The 19,755-nt window shown below is 40.2% G+C and overlaps 1 protein-coding gene and 1 long non-coding RNA gene across 3 annotated transcripts in view; one reads left to right on the plus strand and one right to left on the minus strand.

The window, feature by feature from the left end:
* Positions 1–19,755, plus strand: part of ada (adenosine deaminase) — a 53,551-nt gene that overhangs the window by 7,732 nt on the left and 26,064 nt on the right. For both annotated transcript variants that reach the window (XM_003220632.4, XM_062978888.1), the window contains exons 2-5: positions 10,295–10,356; positions 12,252–12,374; positions 13,964–14,107; positions 16,657–16,772. In XM_003220632.4, the coding sequence (XP_003220680.2) occupies positions 10,295–10,356; positions 12,252–12,374; positions 13,964–14,107; positions 16,657–16,772 (445 nt within the window). The remainder of the gene's footprint in view (positions 1–10,294; positions 10,357–12,251; positions 12,375–13,963; positions 14,108–16,656; positions 16,773–19,755) is intronic.
* Positions 1–19,755, minus strand: part of LOC134298484 (uncharacterized) — a 54,667-nt gene that overhangs the window by 7,385 nt on the left and 27,527 nt on the right. The window lies entirely within an intron of this gene.

The following is a 19,755-nucleotide window of genomic DNA, read 5'->3' on the forward strand; positions in this document are numbered from 1 at the left end:
TTTCAAAAATTATTGAATCCAATCTTAGGAGAAAAGTAGAATATTCATATTCTCTGTATGAATTGTGTAATAAAAACCAACATAGCAATAATGAAACCAGTGCACTCAAGTATCCCTGGTGTTTACATTTTTTCTTGGTAAAGAAAGTAATTAAAAACATTTGTCTTTTCAAAAAACCCTTCTCTAGCACAGAGTGTTTATACTTAGGATTTAACTGTCTATATGTCTGGGAGTGAAGCCAGAATAATCAAGAGCTCTATACATTTGTAATATAGGCAGTCCCAGAGTTATAAACATCTGGCTTACAAACAACTCATAGTTGAGAATGGGACTGAGACAATGGGAAAGGAGAGAGATCTACTCCTAGGAAGGGAAATTCACTCCTGAATGAGTTTTCATCGGGAAAAGGTGTCCACTGAAACTTTATCACCAATCCTCATTTCCACAATAAGCCAAAATGTACAAAATCCTGTTATCACAGGGAAAGAAGGTGAGATGAAATCTTCTGAACAGGGACACAGACAAAACAACCACCACAGGGGTGTTAACACTTCCCTATGCTTGCTTTGGCTGGAAGTTATACTTTAAAAATATACCTGTTCTCTCAGGTCCCTGGCTGCTGGGCACCAATAACCTTACATAGAGGCCAGTCTCTATCTAATATCTTTATTAAAAAAATATATAAAATCAATAAAAACAAGTGAAGAATATAGTTCAGAAGCAGACGTTTCAAATGAGGTCAAATATAGTCCAAAAATGTATTGTCCAATAAATGATATTAGAGTTCAAAGTTTTAATCCACTTGACCGAAACACACACTTTGCCAAGCAATAGTGTGGGGAAATAACAGAGTCTTAGAGTCCAATGAAGCTTGACAACAAGGCTGGAAATAATTGCCACATCAGAGGCATCAGCCTGCACAACAAAAGGGGTTTTAGGATCAGGGTGCTGTAGAATTGGCTGGGTCGTGAATAATTGCTTTAGCTGGTGGAATCCCCTTTCAGCTTGTTCTGTCCAACGGAAAGGTTGTTTCCCTCGGATGCAGCTGGTGATTGGGTCAGACCAGCAAGCGAAGTCTGGGATGAACTTGCGGTAGTAGTTTGCAAACCCCAAGAAGCGCTGCACTTCCTTTTTGTTAGTAGGCGCCCGCCATTCCAATACGGCCGAAACCTTTGCCGGGTCCATGGATAGTCCTAGTGGCGAGACGCGGTATCCCAGGAAGTCTACCTCTTGCAAATCAAAGGCGCATTTTTCTAACTTGGCATATAGTCCATGATCCCGCAATTGTTGTCGCACCATTCTGATGTGCTGGTCGTGTTCCGTCTGTGATCTAGAATACACCAAAAAATCGTCCAAATATATTATCAAGAACCGATCTAGATAGTCTTGAAAGATATCGTTGACAAAATGTTGAAATGTTGCGGGGGCTCCAGATAATCTGTAATTCATGACTAGGGACTCGAATAATCCGAATTTGGTCTGGAAGGCGGTTTTCCATTCGTCCCCTTCTCTTATTTGAACTAGATTGTAAGCCCCGCGAAGATCCAATTTGGTGTAAACCTTGGCCCCTCGGAGTCGGTCCAATAGGTCTGAGATCAATGGCAATGGGCAGCGGTTCCGCTTTGTGATGTTGTTCAATGCCCGATAGTCCACAACCAAACGTAGGTCCCCTGACTTCTTTTTCACAAACATCACTGGAGAAGCGGCTGGGGATTGAGAGGGTCTGATGAACCCCTTGCGAAGGTTTGACTCTATAAACTCCCTGAGAGCTTCTTGCTCTGGTTCAGTCAGGGAGTAGAGATGTCCTCGCGGAATTGGGGCCCCCTCCACCAGGTCAATGGCACAGTCATAGGGTCTATGTGGGGGTAGTTTCTCGGCTTCCTTTTCATTGAAAACATCCCAAAAGTCCGAGTATTTCTTGGGCAAGGTGATGATGGGCTCTGCGTCCGAGGCATGGCAAACCTTGGCTACTAGACAATGATTTTGGCAATACCTTGAGGCGAACTGCAGTTCTCTGTTAGTCCAGGAGATGTTTGGGTCGTGGAGTGTCAGCCATGGGATACCCAAAATCACGGGGAAGTGGGGAATCTCGGTAACGAAAAAGGAGATTTCCTCCATGTGTTCTCTTATCCACATTCTGGTGGGCTCGGTCCATTGGCTTACTGGACCTGTCTTCAGGGGTCGGCCGTCTATGGCTTGCACCACCCGGGCGTTCTTGAAATCATGATATTGTAGTCCTAGAGAGTCAGCATAGTCCTTATCGATGAAGTTGTTTGTTGCCCCTGAGTCTATCATGGCATGGATCATGACGGGTCCTTTTTTCACTGACCACAGCGTGACCACTAGGAGAAATAGGACCCCCGTTTGCGGCTCTTGAGTGGAGTTTTTGACCGGGTTGGCGAGCCCTCCTACGCCCGGTCGCTGGCTTCCCCCGCCGGTTTGGTTCCAGCCGCATCGACTGCCTCCGCCTCCGCGGAGGACGCCGCCGCCAGACGAGCGGCGGGCTTCTTCTTTGCTGGACACTCCCTGGCGAAGTGGCCCCCATTACCACAGTACCAACACAGATTCAAGCGTTGGCGACGAGCCTTTTCCGCTACGTCCAGCTTGGGGCGCACATTGCCCAACTGCATCGGTTCCTCCTCGCTTCCCATGGGGCTAGGGGCTGGCGGTGGGCATCTCCATACTGGACGTGGCTGGACACTGGCAGAAGCGGGGGGTTTCACTCCGGCTCTTCCACTCTGGCCTCGGAGCCACTGTTTTTTGTTGGCAAGCAGAACTTCAGCCCGTAAACACTGGTTGATGAGTCTTTCCAGAGTCCCTGGGGGGTCCACCTTAGAGATTTCTTCCTGCATCTCGATGTTGAGGCCCTCGCGAAACTGTCCTTTGAGGGCTATGTCGTTCCAGCCGGTGTTCTGAGCCAGCACCCGGAACTCTGCTATATACCGGGACAACGGTCTGTCCCCTTGGAAGAGGCGTCGGAGTTTATGGCCGGCCGCCTCCTCGTCGTCCTCGATCCCCCAGGTTTTTCTAAGGTGGTTCAAGAATTGTTGCGCGGTGTTTAGATGCGTGGAACCCGCATCTTATAGCGCCGTCGCCCAAGTGGCCGCAGGCCCATCTAGGAGACTGAAGATCCACGCCACTTTGACATCTTCTTGGGGAAACTCGGCTTGGCGGGCTTCTAAGTACGCCTGGCACTGGCGACGGAAAACATGAACCTTGGAGGCTTCTCCAGAAAACTTGGTTGGTAGCGCTAGGGCAGGGAGATGGGCTCTGCGTTCCTTCAAGTCCCGTATTTTTCCCTCCTGCGTTCGGAGTGTGTCCCGGATCCGATTGAATTCATCTTGGGAAATGGTGTAACTGGGTGGTTGAGCTGGGACGTCCGCTCCGGTTCCTGTAGACATTCTGGCCTTAGGTTGTTTGGTGCTGTGGGTGGCGGAGTCAAACTGTCAGGTCCCTGGCTGCTGGGCACCAATAACCTTACACAGAGGCCAGTCTCTATCTAATATCTTTATTAAAGAAATATATAAAATCAATAAAAACAAGTGAAGAATATAGTTCAGAAGCAGACCTTTCAAATGAGGTCAAATATAGTCCAAAAATGTATTGTCCAATAAATGATATTAGAGTTCAAAGTTTTAATCCACTTGACCGAAACACACACTTTGCCAAGCAATAGTGTGGGGAAATAACAGAGTCTTAGAGTCCAATGAAGCTTGACAACAAGGCTGGAAATAAACTTGATTCTTGACTAGGTCTGTGACTGGAGACAAGGCAAAACATGAAGCATGAAGCAGGGTCCGTGGTAAAACCGCGAGGCAGGGCAAGGCTTGAAGCTTGATCCGGGAAACAAGGAACTGGGGTACGAAGTCCACACACGATCTCTCTCCTGAAGGTGATCAATTGACTCCGCAAAGAATCCCTCGCGCCAAACACCTATATTGGGTCTCGTTTTCCCGCCAACAGAACTCTTTCCCTAGAGAACGAGAAGCGAAACCCAACTCTGTCCAGATGTGTGACTCCTTAGAATTTCCCAAGGGAAGCAGGCCTAATCAGCTTGATGTTTGGCAGCTATGCGTAAACTCCTCCGTTGGGCTTCTCTGACTCCCCTTTCTCTAGAATAAGATTCCTTCCTGGGAAACGGAGGGGAGTTCTGCCCAAGGCCTGTTTGGCTGAATTCTTGAGGGCAAACATCAACATCCTGCAGGTGAAGGGACTCCGGCTCTTGCTGAACCGGCGAAAACCCCATGTTTTCCTCTTCGTCTGCCACAATAGTACTAGGAACAGGACTACAAGGCCCATGAGTCATCACATGTTCTGACTTAGAAATAAATTCAGCTTAAGAAGAAGAAACCTACAGAACCTATCTTGTTCATAACTTGGGGACTGCCTATAGTGGAGATATGTTCAACCTGTCTTTCTTCCATATTTCTGATTGTCATTTCAATGGGCTTCAAAGTGGGAATTTCAACACATTTTTGTTCACTGTTAGCTTCCTCCTTGCTAGAAGCTTCAAAGGTGCAGAGTGTCAAGTTCAGAGAAGCAAACATTGTTGGACTGGTTTGATAAGGTTATAATGATCTTGGATTGCCTCATTTGTGATGAGATGTAATGGATGCAAATGAAGCCATAGCTGTCTTCTTTCAGCCATCAGGTTTCAGGGAGAGCTCTCAATCTAGTATAAGTGTTCCAATTCTTTATGATTACTCAGAAATGACTCAACATTGCCTGTGGATTACTCTTAAGTAAATATGTACAGAATTTTAAGTTCAAATGTGGTCACCTCTCCTCTCTCCAGTAAGAAGACAGGATTAAATTATCTAAGTGGTTAGTACTAGGATGGGAGCCTACCAACAATAACAGATGATATAGGCTGCATTTCAGAGGATGGAGCTGACATAGACCATCTCTTAGTATGTTTTTCCTAAGAAAAACTTAGTGAAGTCACTAGAAATGGTTAGGTGACTTGAAGGTGTAAACACACATTTCATTTATCAGACATTCAGGGAACCATGTCATTCAGATAATCACAATAAAAGGCAGCTTATTTTTTTCCTGTCAGGTGAAGGCAGAAGAACTATATCCTGTACAGAAGCTTAAAACAATATTGTATTGAAAGTCATGTCCAAACAGGCCTAAGGCGAGGGAAAGATGGACAGCATTTTTCCAGACTTGACACTGCTCCTTTAGAGCCAGTGTGAACACGCCAGGTGTAATAAATGGAACTGGTTGAATGGGAGAGCATTCTAGGCTAATAACAGTGTGAACTGATTTGTATAATAAAAGCTTGCAGGCAAAGTAGCAATCTGTTCACATTATAATAGTTAGGGCACTACATTAGAATTATTATCTTGCAGGTTTGTGAAGATGCATTGCGGCTTCTTCAAGCTACACCCTTATATTTCTAAAGCAGGTAGAGTTACTGTCTACATGCTCTATTAGTGCAATAAAAGAATGTTAATTGCAGTGTCTCGTAAGATACAGGTTAATTGTTGTGTACCTCAGAGCCATTTCCAAGTTATGACAACTCTATTACAGTATTTTCCTGGCAACATTTGTTTAGAGGAGGGATTGCCATTTTCTGAAGCTGAGAGAATGTGATATGCCCAAATTCACCTAGTAGGGAATTCCACTCTGGACTCCGAGATATCCAATCCAGTCCTTAAATCACTACACCACACTAGCTTAGGAGATATAAGTTATATTTTGTATGAACTCAATATAACTCTTTCCAGTGGCACAATTTAGGACAATAGGTCCCTTGATGTTAGTTTAGTCCCCAGGATGTCAGCAATATAAGCAAGGTAAAGAGATAGCTTACCCCAGGTTGACCTGCTTTCTTGGTTGTATGAGTCATTAAGTGCATAGATCTGTTGTCTTCCTTGATTGTGCAACATCCTAACCTATTTTTTTTTTTGTGAAAAAGCCTGTTGAGCAGGGAATGATGACAGGATCTTTTTATTACTTTCTATACCTATACCTTTATTTAATCATTCAAAGAGCTATGCAACTACAGTATTAGACACAAGTGGACTTCACATGAACATAAGAAGCTGGCTTCTACTGAGTGAGAGAAATGGCCCCTCTAGCCCAGCAGTTCTCAAAGTGTACTTGGGGAGCTGCAAAGCATATTGAGGGGCTCCATGGTCCCCTCTTCCCCCTCCAAGCATTTCTTGGGGCTCCACAAGAAACTTCTGCTTCAAAAAGGGCTCTACGGCTGAAAAAGTTTGATAACCCCTGTTCTAGCCTAATAACGTCAGATCTGTCCAGCAGTGGACCTCTAAGGTTACATTAGATTCTTCCCAAGCTGAACCTGGAGATCCCTGACCAGGACCAGATTAAGACCTTTAGATGCCTTAAGCACTTTTTAAAAAATTGGTGTCCCCATATATACCTACTTCAAAAAATAAACAGTAGCTGCATTCTGCCCTCAACATGTCCTTCACAAACATCTAAATTGGGGGGGAAAGGCCTGCTCTCTTATCTGAGCACCTTTGTTCTATCTACAACATTCCAGAATAATATCAAAAAGCTATTGTTTATTAGATGCCCACAGAATCTATTTTTCCTGACAAAGGATGTGTCTGGAAGCTTTACTCACAAACTATTACGTAAGTTTCTCTTGTGGCCTCATTATAACCCCCAATTCATTCTATTTACAACACGTTTGGAAGGAGGATTTTGCCCCAGGTGTTTACAGGAACTTGCTAGCACATTGGCAGTGAGTTGTGCAGTTTTGCTATACAAAATTAAATGACTCTAATGACAAGTACTTTCTGGTAGAACAGAAACATTAATCTGACCAGCAGTAAGAATCGAATATGTTTGCGGTTTCCTTCTTTTTCTGAGACCTCTATACATTCCCGGATCAAATTGTTTACTTTGAATTCTTTTTGTTTACTTTTTGCTATGTAAGCCAGTTTTTATACAGAGATATCAGATAGTGCCTGCTTTGAAATAAAAGAGTTATTCAGTTAGAAGTTGATAATGATCAGTGAATACTTGGTTAGTTTTGTAAACAATGACATAGGCACATTCCGTAAGCTAAGTGCAAATAAATGCTTTGTGAGGGGTTTTCTTGACTCCAAACCAAAAAACATAATTTAATCATATGCTGTATTAGATCTATACCCATCTGACTGTATCCTATGTCACTGGAGATCAGTAGGGTTTCCAGACACCAGATGATGGATCTCAGAGCTGAAAGGTATAGGGAGAAATCTCAGAGTGACTGCTAACTTATATAATAATACAGTAATAATAGTAGGGATAATAATGATACTCTCTGCTACTTCTGCTTTAAGATGCATCCAGCATGGCCACCTTCTTCCCGTCTGAAATTGTCTAAACAATGGCAACTGACACCAGGGCTTGGTAAGAGAGAGACATCTTTGCTGTATGCACTACAGTAACTTTCATAGTAATGAAATAATAACTTTATGTTTATACCCCACCACCATCTCCCTGAAGGGACTAATGGCAGCTTACATATTGTGATGTCCCATGGGACCCCGGGCTGTGAACCTGACTCCATTGTGGACAATAGCAATGAGGAAACAGGTTTAGTGCCAATTCAGCAAGACTCTGCCCCGTTCCAGATGTTCCCTATTGACAATTCCAGTTCAGTGCTCATTAAAAAGGACCTTGGAACGTAGTCTTCTCTTCCCAGCTCTCCCCCCTTTGATCGGAAAATGTTTGTGCAAACGGACAGACAGGAGAGAGCGGGACAAAGACGAAGTGCGAGATTAGCAGCAAGGGAATCTCTTGATTAGCCTATTTTCCCCTGAGAACTCTCGGGGAGGATCGCATCTGGTGGAGATGTTTGCTTTAGCTCTTTTCCCTTGGGAAAAGAGTAGTTGGTCACCTGCTCTGTGCAGAGATTTGAAGTTCCTTAAAAGTTCTGTGCGCTTGTTAGTCAGCGCGGAGTCAACAAGTCAGTTCGAAGGGTTAGCTTCGTTTCAGCCAAGTGTGGACTGCGTTTAAGTCCGCTGCCTTCCAGTCTTGTCGTGCCTAGCCTTGCCGTGTTCCTTGTCTTGTTTCTCCGTGTTCCCAGCCTTGCATCATCGTGTCGAGTATCCAGTTTTGTCTTCAATTCCTTGCCTTGGACTTACTTTGAACTCTAGTAAAATCTTGGACGTTTTCCCCACTCAAACTGCTTGGAAGCTTGAGTGTGTTTCGGTTTTGGATTATAACTTTGAACTCTAATATTATATACTGGACAATATATTACTGGGCTATATTTGACCTTCCCTGAAAAGTCTATTGATGAACTATATTTTCTGCTATTTTTTGTTCTAATTTACTAGTTCCTTAATAAAGATATTAGACTGTTATTGGCCTCAGTGTATTGGTTTCCAGTGCTCTCGCTGCCAGGGGCGTGACACATATGGGACAGAAAATCCAACATACATAAAAGCAACAATCCATTAAAACAAAACCACAAGTAAAATAAAATAAGAACACAGTAAAATAAAACAATCCGTATAAAACTCAATTAACATAAAAGAAAAACAGCAGCATTGAGGCTCCATCAGGACGTGTCCAACAAAAACCAATGACCATGATTATAAAATAGGCGTGACCAAACCATAAAAGGGCCGTGTTCATCAAAAACCAATGACCATGATTACAAAATAAGTGTGACTAGGCCATAAAAGGGATAAATTTCATCGCAAAGTCCTCATGAAAATAGAAAACATCAAGGTTTTTGTGACCCAGTATGTGTATTTGTCTTTGTAGCTGCAACGGAGAGTTTATACTTTTCCAAAAGCAAATGGTCTATTAAAAGCAGGCTCAGCTCGGTTAGTACTTGGATGGGAGACCAGATGTGGCAGGATATATTTCAGTAGGAATTAACTGGCAAGCCACTCCGAGTATTCATTGCCTAAGAAAACCTTATGAAATTCAAGGGGTCAGAATTAGTCAATAGGCAATGTGAAGGCACATACATACATGTACACACAGAGAGAGAGCCAAAGTTCCTGAGAAATTGAGAGGGAATTATTTAATCTGCTAGATCTGGGAACACCTCTTTTTAGCTAAGGTCTCTGTCTTGATTTCCAACCAGAAAATAATGTTTTCTCATTTGTTAGTACTTTTATTTATATATATATATATACACACACACACACACACACACACACACACATACACACACACACACACACACACACACACACTCTGAACAACTGTGGTTGTTGCATAACGATATTACAATAGGTTGTGCCTTGGTCTCAGGTTTTGGCTCTGAAATATAGGAGCCTGGGATACTCCTGACCTACGTAGCCCTAATCTCAAGTGTCTGCTTGCTAGGGTTCCAGCTGCTTTCTTCCCTTTCCTCAGATGTTAGGCCTTGTTCTGGACATGACAGCTCTCCCAATACATCTGCCAACTTCCAGTTCTGTAGAAGTTTCAGATAGCAACTGACCTCTAATCCTGGTGATTTTCCAAAATAAGCATGATTTATTCTCAAGAACTTCTTGAGAATACCTCCCTCTTTGGAGACCGTACTTGATGGACGAGAGGATTCTTTTCTTATATTGCGTCCAGATTGTAGTATGTATTTTTATTAAAGTTGTTATCAGTTCCTATCAGTCTGAAATTTTCATCTTCATTTCAATTCTTTTAAAGGCAGTCATAGTGATGATAATTAGCCTCGGTTTTCAAAACGATCAATGTTTGCATCATCTTGCTTTTCTTTTTTAATTTTATCTTACTGCTTTTTATTATGTAGATGGTAATAAAAATACTGTTGGATTTAACTTACGTAGGTATATTACTTCCTTCGCCAAAAATTTTCCAAGACAAATATTCACAATATTATTTTGAATATAAATATAGGGAAACAGTGTATGATTTCTTGAATTCCTTCAAGAGGAATTTTAAGATAATACTGTGATAAATAAAACAATAATAAAGTAAAATTGGTGGAAAACTATATAAACTTTGGGTACAGAAGGGTCCACAATATTTACCCATTCTTGAGAGAGTAAAATCTACATTATAAGTAGTTTTCATGTAAAAAGGTGCCATGGGGAGCCATGTAGGCAAATTTATGTTTATTCATGAAATAGTTTTCTCCCTCTTTCCCCTTTTGTTTGGACTGGATAGTTCTTTATGCTGATGCCCAAGCTGATGTTAAGCTTCGTCAGTTTTCAGATATTACCTTTTTGTTTGCAGGATGGGGAAAGGACAGCACTTTACTTGCAAAATAAATGTGTTTTCTTCCCTTATGGCAATAGTTAAGATATGTGAAAACTATTTTATAAATACATATATATTTCCAACTCTGTTGCAGGTAGAACTTCATGTCCACCTGGATGGGGCCATTAAACCCGAAACTATTTTATACTTTGCCAAGTGAGTAAACCGTGTTGGGTATGAGTTTTCTCCTCTCTTTTTTCCTTGTAACCATTATACATCAGTCAGTCTTTATTTACAAAATCTTCCTTATTGATTATGAGTCTGTTTCCAGTAGAGCATCATATTTATTTTTTTTCTAATTGTTATAAAGGAAATGTGATTTCATTAGCATCGCTATCATATACTGTACATGTTTACTCAGAACAATGCTTCATTATATTCAATGGCTCTTGTTCCCCAAAAAGTCTGTTTAACATTGCAAACTGAAAACCTCTAAGTCATAATTATGACATGGCTCTTACACCAGCATGCTCTTTATAACCAGTAAGCCAGAGTTCTTGCATTCTCTGATCCATTATATTCTCATAATGATGTATGATTGTTCTAAAACATTTTCCAGATGTGAGGATTCATTTGCAAATGCCAACAGCATATCTATTGGATTGCATTCCACTATTATAGCAAAATCCAAATATCATTCATCTGAGAGAGGGCAGGGAGTACAAGGGTCATGCCCTAGTAAATTGCATAATAAAGCAGTGGAAATTAGTCAGTATATTTTACGTAATAAAGTTCCTTGTTCAGTGGAAAAATATTCTGTCATAACTCCAAGAATGAGGAATGCCTATTCACAAAGGAGGACTTCTCAAGTAAGATGGCTTTGTTTATGGAGACATGGTTTCTATAGCCCAATCAAAGTGGATGATGAAACTACAAGAAAGAGTAAGGACATACTGGCATGAACGAGTATATGTAAATTATCAATAAAGCTACTCCAAGAAAGAAAATTTCTATCTCATTTCACAAAGATGACAATTAAGTTTATTTGTTAATGATGACATGTAATCTATGCTAAAAATTCCCAGTATTTCTGAACAAAAAGCCATACTCTTATCCATGTTTTACTTATGTGCCTTCGTGTGATTCAGTATTTGCACAATGCTAGATTTACTTCTCTGTACAGTTTATGTGTATTTAAACTGCCACTTCTCCCTACACTTTACCAATTGAAGATTAATTCTTATTGTTTAAATAGGGATGAGCAATTTGACCAGGTCATGCGGAGCAGATATGGAAAAACACTAAGTGTTATAAACCTGTCGTCAGGCTGTTAAAAACATTTCCTTTAACATGAGGCCAAGAAATGTTATTTTGTGTTACAAAAGTTAAGCTAAATAGGGATCCTGTACAATGGTTAGAATTATATGCTCCAAACCCTACTTATAGACTTCTTTGCTCATGAGATGGAGACAGAGGATGCAGGTACACTATAGAATTAATTCAGTTGGACAACATCTGAACCACCATGGCACCATGCAATGGAATCCTGGGAGCTGCAGTTTGGTGAGGCACCACCTCTTTGGCAGAGAAAGCTAAAGATCTTGGGAAACTACAAGTCCTGTGATTCCATAGCATTGAGCCTTGACAGTTAAAGTAGTGTCAAACTGCATTAATTGTACAAGATAAATGCACTCAATGAGAATGTTTGTAGATCAAGGAAGTTCCACAAGCTGAATCAGGGACTGCGTGGCACGTTATCTAGGGCTCTACTTCTATCATTTCTCTTCTCAGCACACCAAATAAACCTTTGCCAACTGAAATGTTTGCTTAGATTTTATGCTATTATATAATTTTGTTTGACTACATCTAGTTTCATTCATTGATGTTAGATTTAATTTACTGATGTTAAGTTTTTAATGTTATTTTCATATGCGGGGTTTCTTTGGGATTTTATGTCAGTATTAGTTTGTTTTATGGAGGCATTGAATTTTTGCCATTGTATGTTGGAATCCGCCCTGAGTCCCCTCTGGAAGATAGGGCGGAATACAAATAAAGATTTTTTATTATTATTATTATTATTATTATTAGTGTGTATTTTCAAAAACTTCTAGGAAAAGAGGAATACACCTTAATGTGGATACCGTAAAAGACCTGGAGGAATCTATTCGCTGCAAAGAGCCATACAGTCTCACAGAGTTCCTAACCAAGTTTTCTATCTACATGCCAGCAATTGCGTAAGTAAAGTAACTTGCTCCATTTTCAATTTGTCAAACTCAAAACTTTGCTTAGCCTCTTAGAAAACTTATTGGTGATGCTGCCAGGTTGGGGATTGGTTATGTTCTGTCTCCCCTGTTGTCTTCCTTGTTAGGTGTTGGATTAAAAAATGCACAACAGATACTTTCTGGCTTCATGTAGTGTCTTTTTACATGACACAGGGGTCAAATCAATCTCTGTATGTGTTGATTTAGATATAACAGCATTCTCCGCCACTACTTCATAATTTACTTCTGAACACTTGGTAAACTATATTACTGTTTCATCTATTCAGACAAATCATGGATCATGCAAAGCATACCTTGACCATGGACTTAATTTGATCTTGTTTTGTGATCTTGGTTTGGATACAAATTATTGTGTAAATTGGATTAAAAGGCTGAACTGAGAGCAGATTTAAGAAAGCACTGAAAATGAAAGGTAAAGGAACTATGTTGTGTGTGTGTGTGTGTCAGGAATGACTTGAGAAACTGCAAGTAAATTCTGGTGTGAGAGAATTGGCCGTCTGCAGGGACGTTGCCCAGAGGATGCCCGGATGTCTTGCCATGCTTGTGTGAGGCTTCTCTCGTGTCCCCGCACGGATTGCTGGAGCTGACAGAGGAAACCCATCTGCGCTCTCCCTGGATTTGAACTGGCAACTTTCAGGTCAGCAACCTAACCTTCAAGTCAGCAGTCCTGCCGGCACAAGGGTTTAACACATTGTGCCACTGAAGGAACTATGTGAGATGGCCTCATTACATCTGAATTAATATAATTTGCGAATTCTAGTAAGTAATTGGTATAAAGATAGGAACAGATTGATGCTCTGTTTGAGCCCATTGACATGAGATATGATGCCTGCTTTGATAGTGTTAGTCCATTTTGTTATTTTTCTGAGGTCATAAATTAGAACAAGTGTATAACTTAGTGGTACAATTTCTAGAATTTAGATACTCTTAAATAACATGCATGACAGATTTTGATTAATAGTAGGGGAAGTTTGACAAGTAGAAGTACTCTTAATTTCAAAACAAAATTGATGCAAGCTGCATATCCTTTTCTTCTTGTATTCTTGCCTGCCTATTTCCCTGTTTACATTGCTAGATCCAAGCTCTATTATTTTTTCAGTTCCTACAAGCATACTAGTTGTGCAGGAGGTGGACTGAAACTAGTTGTTCCAACACACAGAATGCCAATTGATTCGAAGATTTCCTGCTTCAGTTAATTGCAATTTTCACATTAAACGGAGCACACATAGTTCAAGTTCAAATAGAGAAAAATGTTTTCCTGTTCTGTGTATCACAAGCATGACCGTCACATTTGGGGATGATTGTTTTTTGTATATAATTTAAATTGTTGTAGGCTATCTAAAACATATATGGGGAGCCAAATTATCACTGTACTTAAATACCCTTTTTCTTGAATCTGCAGTCAATATTCTAAATCCATCCAGGCTTTATTGTCTCAGTGATTCTTCAAACCTGAGCTGCAGCAAAGTTCATGTTTTGCTTGCTCTCTTAAGTGTAGATTGTCTGCAACTATTATAACTCATGCTGTCTTGCATTTACAGGGGTGACCGTGAGGCTATAAGAAGAATTGCTTATGAGTTTGTGGAAATGAAAGCAAAGGAGGGTATAATCTATGTGGAGGCCAGATACAGCCCTCATTTCCTTGCCAACTGTGGAGTGCATCCTATCCCCTGGGGACAGAAAAAGTGAGTAACACTTTAAATATGTGGAAGAGCACACATCAATTTAATGCTCACAATAGGGGCAAATACCTGATGAAGTGCACTGACTGGCAGCAGATCACAAAGAGTTTCAGACAAGAAACAATCAGGGCCAGATAACACCTCCCAACAAAGGATTTCCCAGGCAGGAAGCAGCCAGACTCTGAAACTGCCAGGCTATTCAGTTATAATCAAGCTGGCCAATTGAAGCATTCACACTTGCCTTGGGTGGACAGGGGGTTCTTTCTCCCATCTTGAACATTCCACAGATATGTAAACCCCACTTGCCTAGTTTCCAACACCTCACAACCTCTGAGGACGCCTGCCATAGATGTGGGCAAAACGTCAGGAGAGAATGCTTTTGGAACATGGCCATACAGCCTGGAAAACTCACAGCAACCCAGTGATTCCGGCCATGAAAGCCTTAGACAACACAAATATTATATTGCTAGTACTGTAATTCAATTCTGCAATATCACATCTGCATCTGAGTACATTACTAGTGGCACCGTTAGTGTTTAACTCTTTTTCTTGTGACTAAGATCTAAACTACATGTCACAAAGTTGAATTTCTTATTTTTGTACAAGTAAGGCTGGACCTATTCTGCCCTATATCCCAAGATCTGATCCCAGGTTATCTGGCAGTGTAGACTCATATAATCCAGTTCAAAACACATGTGGGATCAGATCCTGGGATATAGGACAGTGTAGATCCAACTTAAGTAACCTTCTGATATGAGATTGGAGCCTCCTGTGGATAAAGGAGGCTAAAACCTTTACCCTTAGCTGCTATATTCCTAACCCCCCCCCCCCCCCACACACACACACACACACACACAAATGTAGGAATCTTTAGAAGGGGAGAAAACTTCATGGAATAAAATCACAATGGGATGAGTAAATATATACTGGATTCCGCAGTTAAAAGTTCTTTTAGTGTAATTGGAAGAGGATTGGAAATTGCCTAGTTCTTCATTAATGATAATCGTACTCAAATATTTTAACTTTGATTGGATTATAGCATGCTGCAGATGAAAACAATACTGTAGGGTAGTGCCATTCAGAGTGATGATAGCTGGACCAGTAGTAATCTGTGAGTAATTGGTTGTCAGTCTGCAGCATGTTTGTAGGAAATCCTGTGGACACAATAATAATTTGGCACAATCATTTTAGGATGTATTTACATCCTAAAATTAATGCCACCACTTTAACTGCCTTGGCCTAATCCTATGGAATTTGTAGTTTGGTGAGGCACCAGCATTCTTTGGCAAAGAAGGCTAAAGACCTTGCAAACTACAATTCCCATGATTCCATAGTATAAGCAATGGCTATTAAAATGGTGTCAAAATGCATTAATTCTATAGTGCAGATTTACCCCTAGTATATACGACTGTATTTTATTTACAAAGGACATGGAGCTACCTGCATTTATTCTTCCCTTCTGAAAAGGCTAGCCATGTAACTAGTCCATCCTATTTCTTCCCCCATCTTTTCCATGGCCAGTTTCCTGAAAAAGGTTCCATGTCAAAGGGACCTCTTGCCCCGAGTGCGTCATCCGTCTTTCCTGTGTGAAGCAGCTGTAAGGGCTATTGGCAGAAGTGACTTTGTTCAAGAAAGAAACCAGAGTAGAAACATATGCATTTTCTTCCTCAGTAACTTTTAAAAACAACCAAAAGAGTTTTGGCTTTATAGCTGCTGGGTTGAGACCCTGCAGGTGATCTTTTTAGCTCTTAATTCTTTCAGAAGGAATTGTAGCTTTGTTCGACATTACATTGCTAATTTATATTTTGTAGGGAAGCTTCAGGAAGGGAGGCTTACTGCTGGCTGTAATTCCTCCCAGGATAGCATGGAGCATGTTAATTAGATGCTTGAAGTCTGGGGAGTACCATTTTGGTTAACAAAATATTTAAAGAAGTACATGTTGATATAGTATGGACCATACACTAACCACTGATAGCTCTATCTGATCTCCTAAAGAAGGTGTGCATTGTTGCTATTTGCTTTCTGAAGAAATAGTAAAATGCTGAAAGTTTTGTCTGTATGAGTTTAATTTGAATAAGAAATATTACACCTAAGCTTTGTTTCTGGTATGCCCATAAAGCAGACATGGGCAAACTTTGGACCTCCAGGTGTTTTGGACTTCAGCTCTCACAATTTCCTAACAGCCAGTAGGCTATTAGGAATTGTGGGAGTTGAAGTCCAAAACACCTGGAGGTCCAAAGTTTGCCCATGACTACTGTAAAGGCTTAAGTAACGTTTTGGAATCAATTGAATTTGAACAGAGGTCTCATCTTGCCCTGAGTTTGACTGATTATCTATCTATCATATTACTGTCTATCTTGATAGTCAGAGACTTTCCAGGATCTCCAGTAGAAGTCTTTTCTAGATCTTTAGATGGTCATCTGGAGATCCTAGAATTAGACTTGGAATCTGCCATTAAACTTGGTTCTTTATGGAGCAGGTGTATTACTCTGATACCAAGCAACGATGGTAGGGAACAATGATTTACTGATGTCTATATTTGTTTTATTCAGGGGAGATGTCACTCCGGATGAAGTGGTTAGCCTTGTTAATCGAGGGTTAAAAGATGGAGAGAAGGATTTCCACATCAAAGCCAGGTCTATTCTATGCTGCATGCGCCACATGCCAAGTAATGTATTACAACCCAACCATAGCTCTGTACCCTAATTTGCCAACTACTTCTTGTTCCTCCCCTTTCTGGCCAAACACATTGAATCTGAAGATTTGAGTTCTTTGTAGTTTTAGTTGTTCAGTTATCACATAAATTAATAAACAGTCCAACTGAAAAATAGGATCAGGGAATAGATGTAAACATATAAACAGATCATGCCTAACTGAACATTTTACCATATAGTAATTATAGCAATTTCACCGGCTTGCTAATACGGGGGCTATCCACAAAGTAGGTTACGTTTTGGAATTAAAAATGAACAAAGTATAGGAGAAAATATTTACCATATGCAGTTGAAAGCCACACCCAAATACCACATCTCACGTAGTCACCATTCAAATCTAGGCACTTACCATAGCAATGAAATAGCTTTGCAAATCCTTCTCCACTAAATTCTGCCACTTGCGCCCTCAACCACTTGTTTCCAACAATGGGGGCGTGGCTAGCAACACAGCGTTTTGGCGACGCTGCGCATCTGCGGAAAGCGCTGACTGGCTGGTTGAGGGTGCAGGCGGCAGAATTTAGTGGGGAAGGATTTGCAAAGCTATTTCATCACTATGGTAAGTGCCTAGATATGAATGCCGACTACATGAGATGTGGTATTTGGGTGTGGCTTTCAACTGCATATAGTAAATGTTTTCTCCTATACTTTGTTCATTTTTAATTCCAAAACGTAACCTACTTTGTGGTTAACCCTCGTAATTTCAGCAAAAGAAGTTTGGTTGTTTTTTCTAGTTACAGAATTAGTTGAAGGTTGTTGACAAATGCAACCCTTTCTACATTGCCATATACTCCAGATTATCAAAGCAGATGATGTCTACTCTACAATATAATCCAGTCAAAAACAGATAATCTCAATTTTATGTGGCAGTGTAGAAGGGGCCCTAGCTGTGTATTGAAAGTAGTCTGCTTCATCAAAACTTGTTTCTACGTTAGTGTGATCCTCTGGAATCATCACCCCCAGTCACCCATTTTCAGCAAGAAACAGAATGGTATAATTGATCAAATAATAATAATAATAATAATAATAATAATAATAATAATAATAATAATAATACATCACACAGTCCTAGACACTTGGGAAGTGTCAGACGTGTGATCCAATGCAACAACCAGCAGAGTGTCTGCTGTGGACTCATCTTGTTGTGTTTCAAATAATAATAATAATATTTCTTACCCACTGCTCCCCACGGCTTGAGGCAGGTCACAGCTCAATTAAAAACACACAAATACTATATAAACATTCTACAAACACACATTAAAATTCTTCTATGTGGCCTTCCATGTCTTTCAGATCTGATTTCTTACCTTTTTTTAATAAAATGCTCACTATACCAACATCTATGACAACCATACACTATTTAGATTTTTAAGGGTTATTATGCTTTGTACCTAGTACTTCCCAAACATATATTCCCCACATATAGTGTGGTGAATTGTTGATAATTTTTCCAGTGATCATTCCTGTACTATTGTTTCCTATCAGGGATAATTCATCACCTACCTTCTATTTCCACTTAACAACAAAAAACAACCCAATATGACTATGACCCCCCTCCACACAGATGTATAAAATCTACATTGAACAGTATTATATGGCAGTGTGGACTCAGATAATCCAGTTCAAAGCAAATATTGTGGATTATCTGCCTTAATATTCTGAGTTATATGACTGTGTTGAAGATCCTGTAAAGATTGTATTAATCAAATTTGCAAACCCACAAATGGAGAGGGCTAACTGCATTGTGTGAATTCTAAGTTGGAAAGCAGGGCTCAGCAACTCCTTAGAACTTTAGTATAGACGTATCCTAAGTAAAAATCAAAGCAATACATTTAACATAGGAATAGTGTAGCTAAACTTATTTTATCATAGAAAAAAACTGTAGTATACATTACTACAAAATATTTTAAGAATTGTTCAAGTATTCTTTATATCTAATTCCTCGCTTATCTTTAAAACACTAAGTTTGTATTGTTGAAAATGATCTATAGAGGTAAAGGTAAAGGGTTTCCCCTGACATTAAGTTTAGTCATGTCCGACTCTGAGGGTTCATGCTCATCTCCACTGCTAAGCCTAAGAACCGGCATTCTCCAGAGACACCTCCAAGGTCATGTGGCCAGCATGATGCATGGAGCGCCGTTACCTTCTCACCAGATTGATCTATTCACATTTGCATGTTTTTGAACTGTTGGGTTGACAGAAGCTGGGGCTAACAGCAGGAGCTCATCCTGCTCCCTGGATTCGAACTGCTGATATTTTGGTCAGCAAGTTCAGAAGATCAGTGGTTTAACACTACATTGAAATGCCAATTACAGTAGAGTCTCACTTATCCAATCTTGGCTTATCCAAGATTCTGTATTATCCAATACAGTCAATGTTTTTGTAGTCAATATTTTCAATATATTGCAATGTTTTGGTGCTAAATTCGTAAATACAGTAATTACTACATAACATTACCATGACTTGAACTGCTTTTTCTATTGATTTTTTTGTAAAACTTGATGTTTTGGTGCTTAATTTGTAAAATCATAACGTAAGTTGATGTTTAATAGGCTTTTCCTTAATCCCTCCTTATTATCCAACATTTTCGCTTATCCAATGTTCTGCCAGCCCGTTTATGTTGGATAAGTGAGACTCTACTGTATTTTAAAATTCACACCCTATTCTGAAGACATCTAAAATTGTGATCTTGGAGCTGTTTTAGAAGAAAGATGGTCACAGTGTAGCATCTTATATTACCTTTTTAAAAACCATTATTTATAACTATCTATATATATAAAATGATAAAGTTGTTTGCGCAGTGACTATAACAACAAAACTAAACATCCCAGAAATACGAAATTTGGCAACACAATGCAAAAGGCTTGCCTCCACGTTACAACAACACAACCACACCACAAAACCACAATCCAGACCCACAAAACTCACAACAACGCATCA

The sequence above is a fragment of the Anolis carolinensis genome, chromosome 4 (assembly GCF_035594765.1).
Source record: "Anolis carolinensis isolate JA03-04 chromosome 4, rAnoCar3.1.pri, whole genome shotgun sequence".
Lineage (NCBI taxonomy): Eukaryota > Metazoa > Chordata > Lepidosauria > Squamata > Dactyloidae > Anolis > Anolis carolinensis.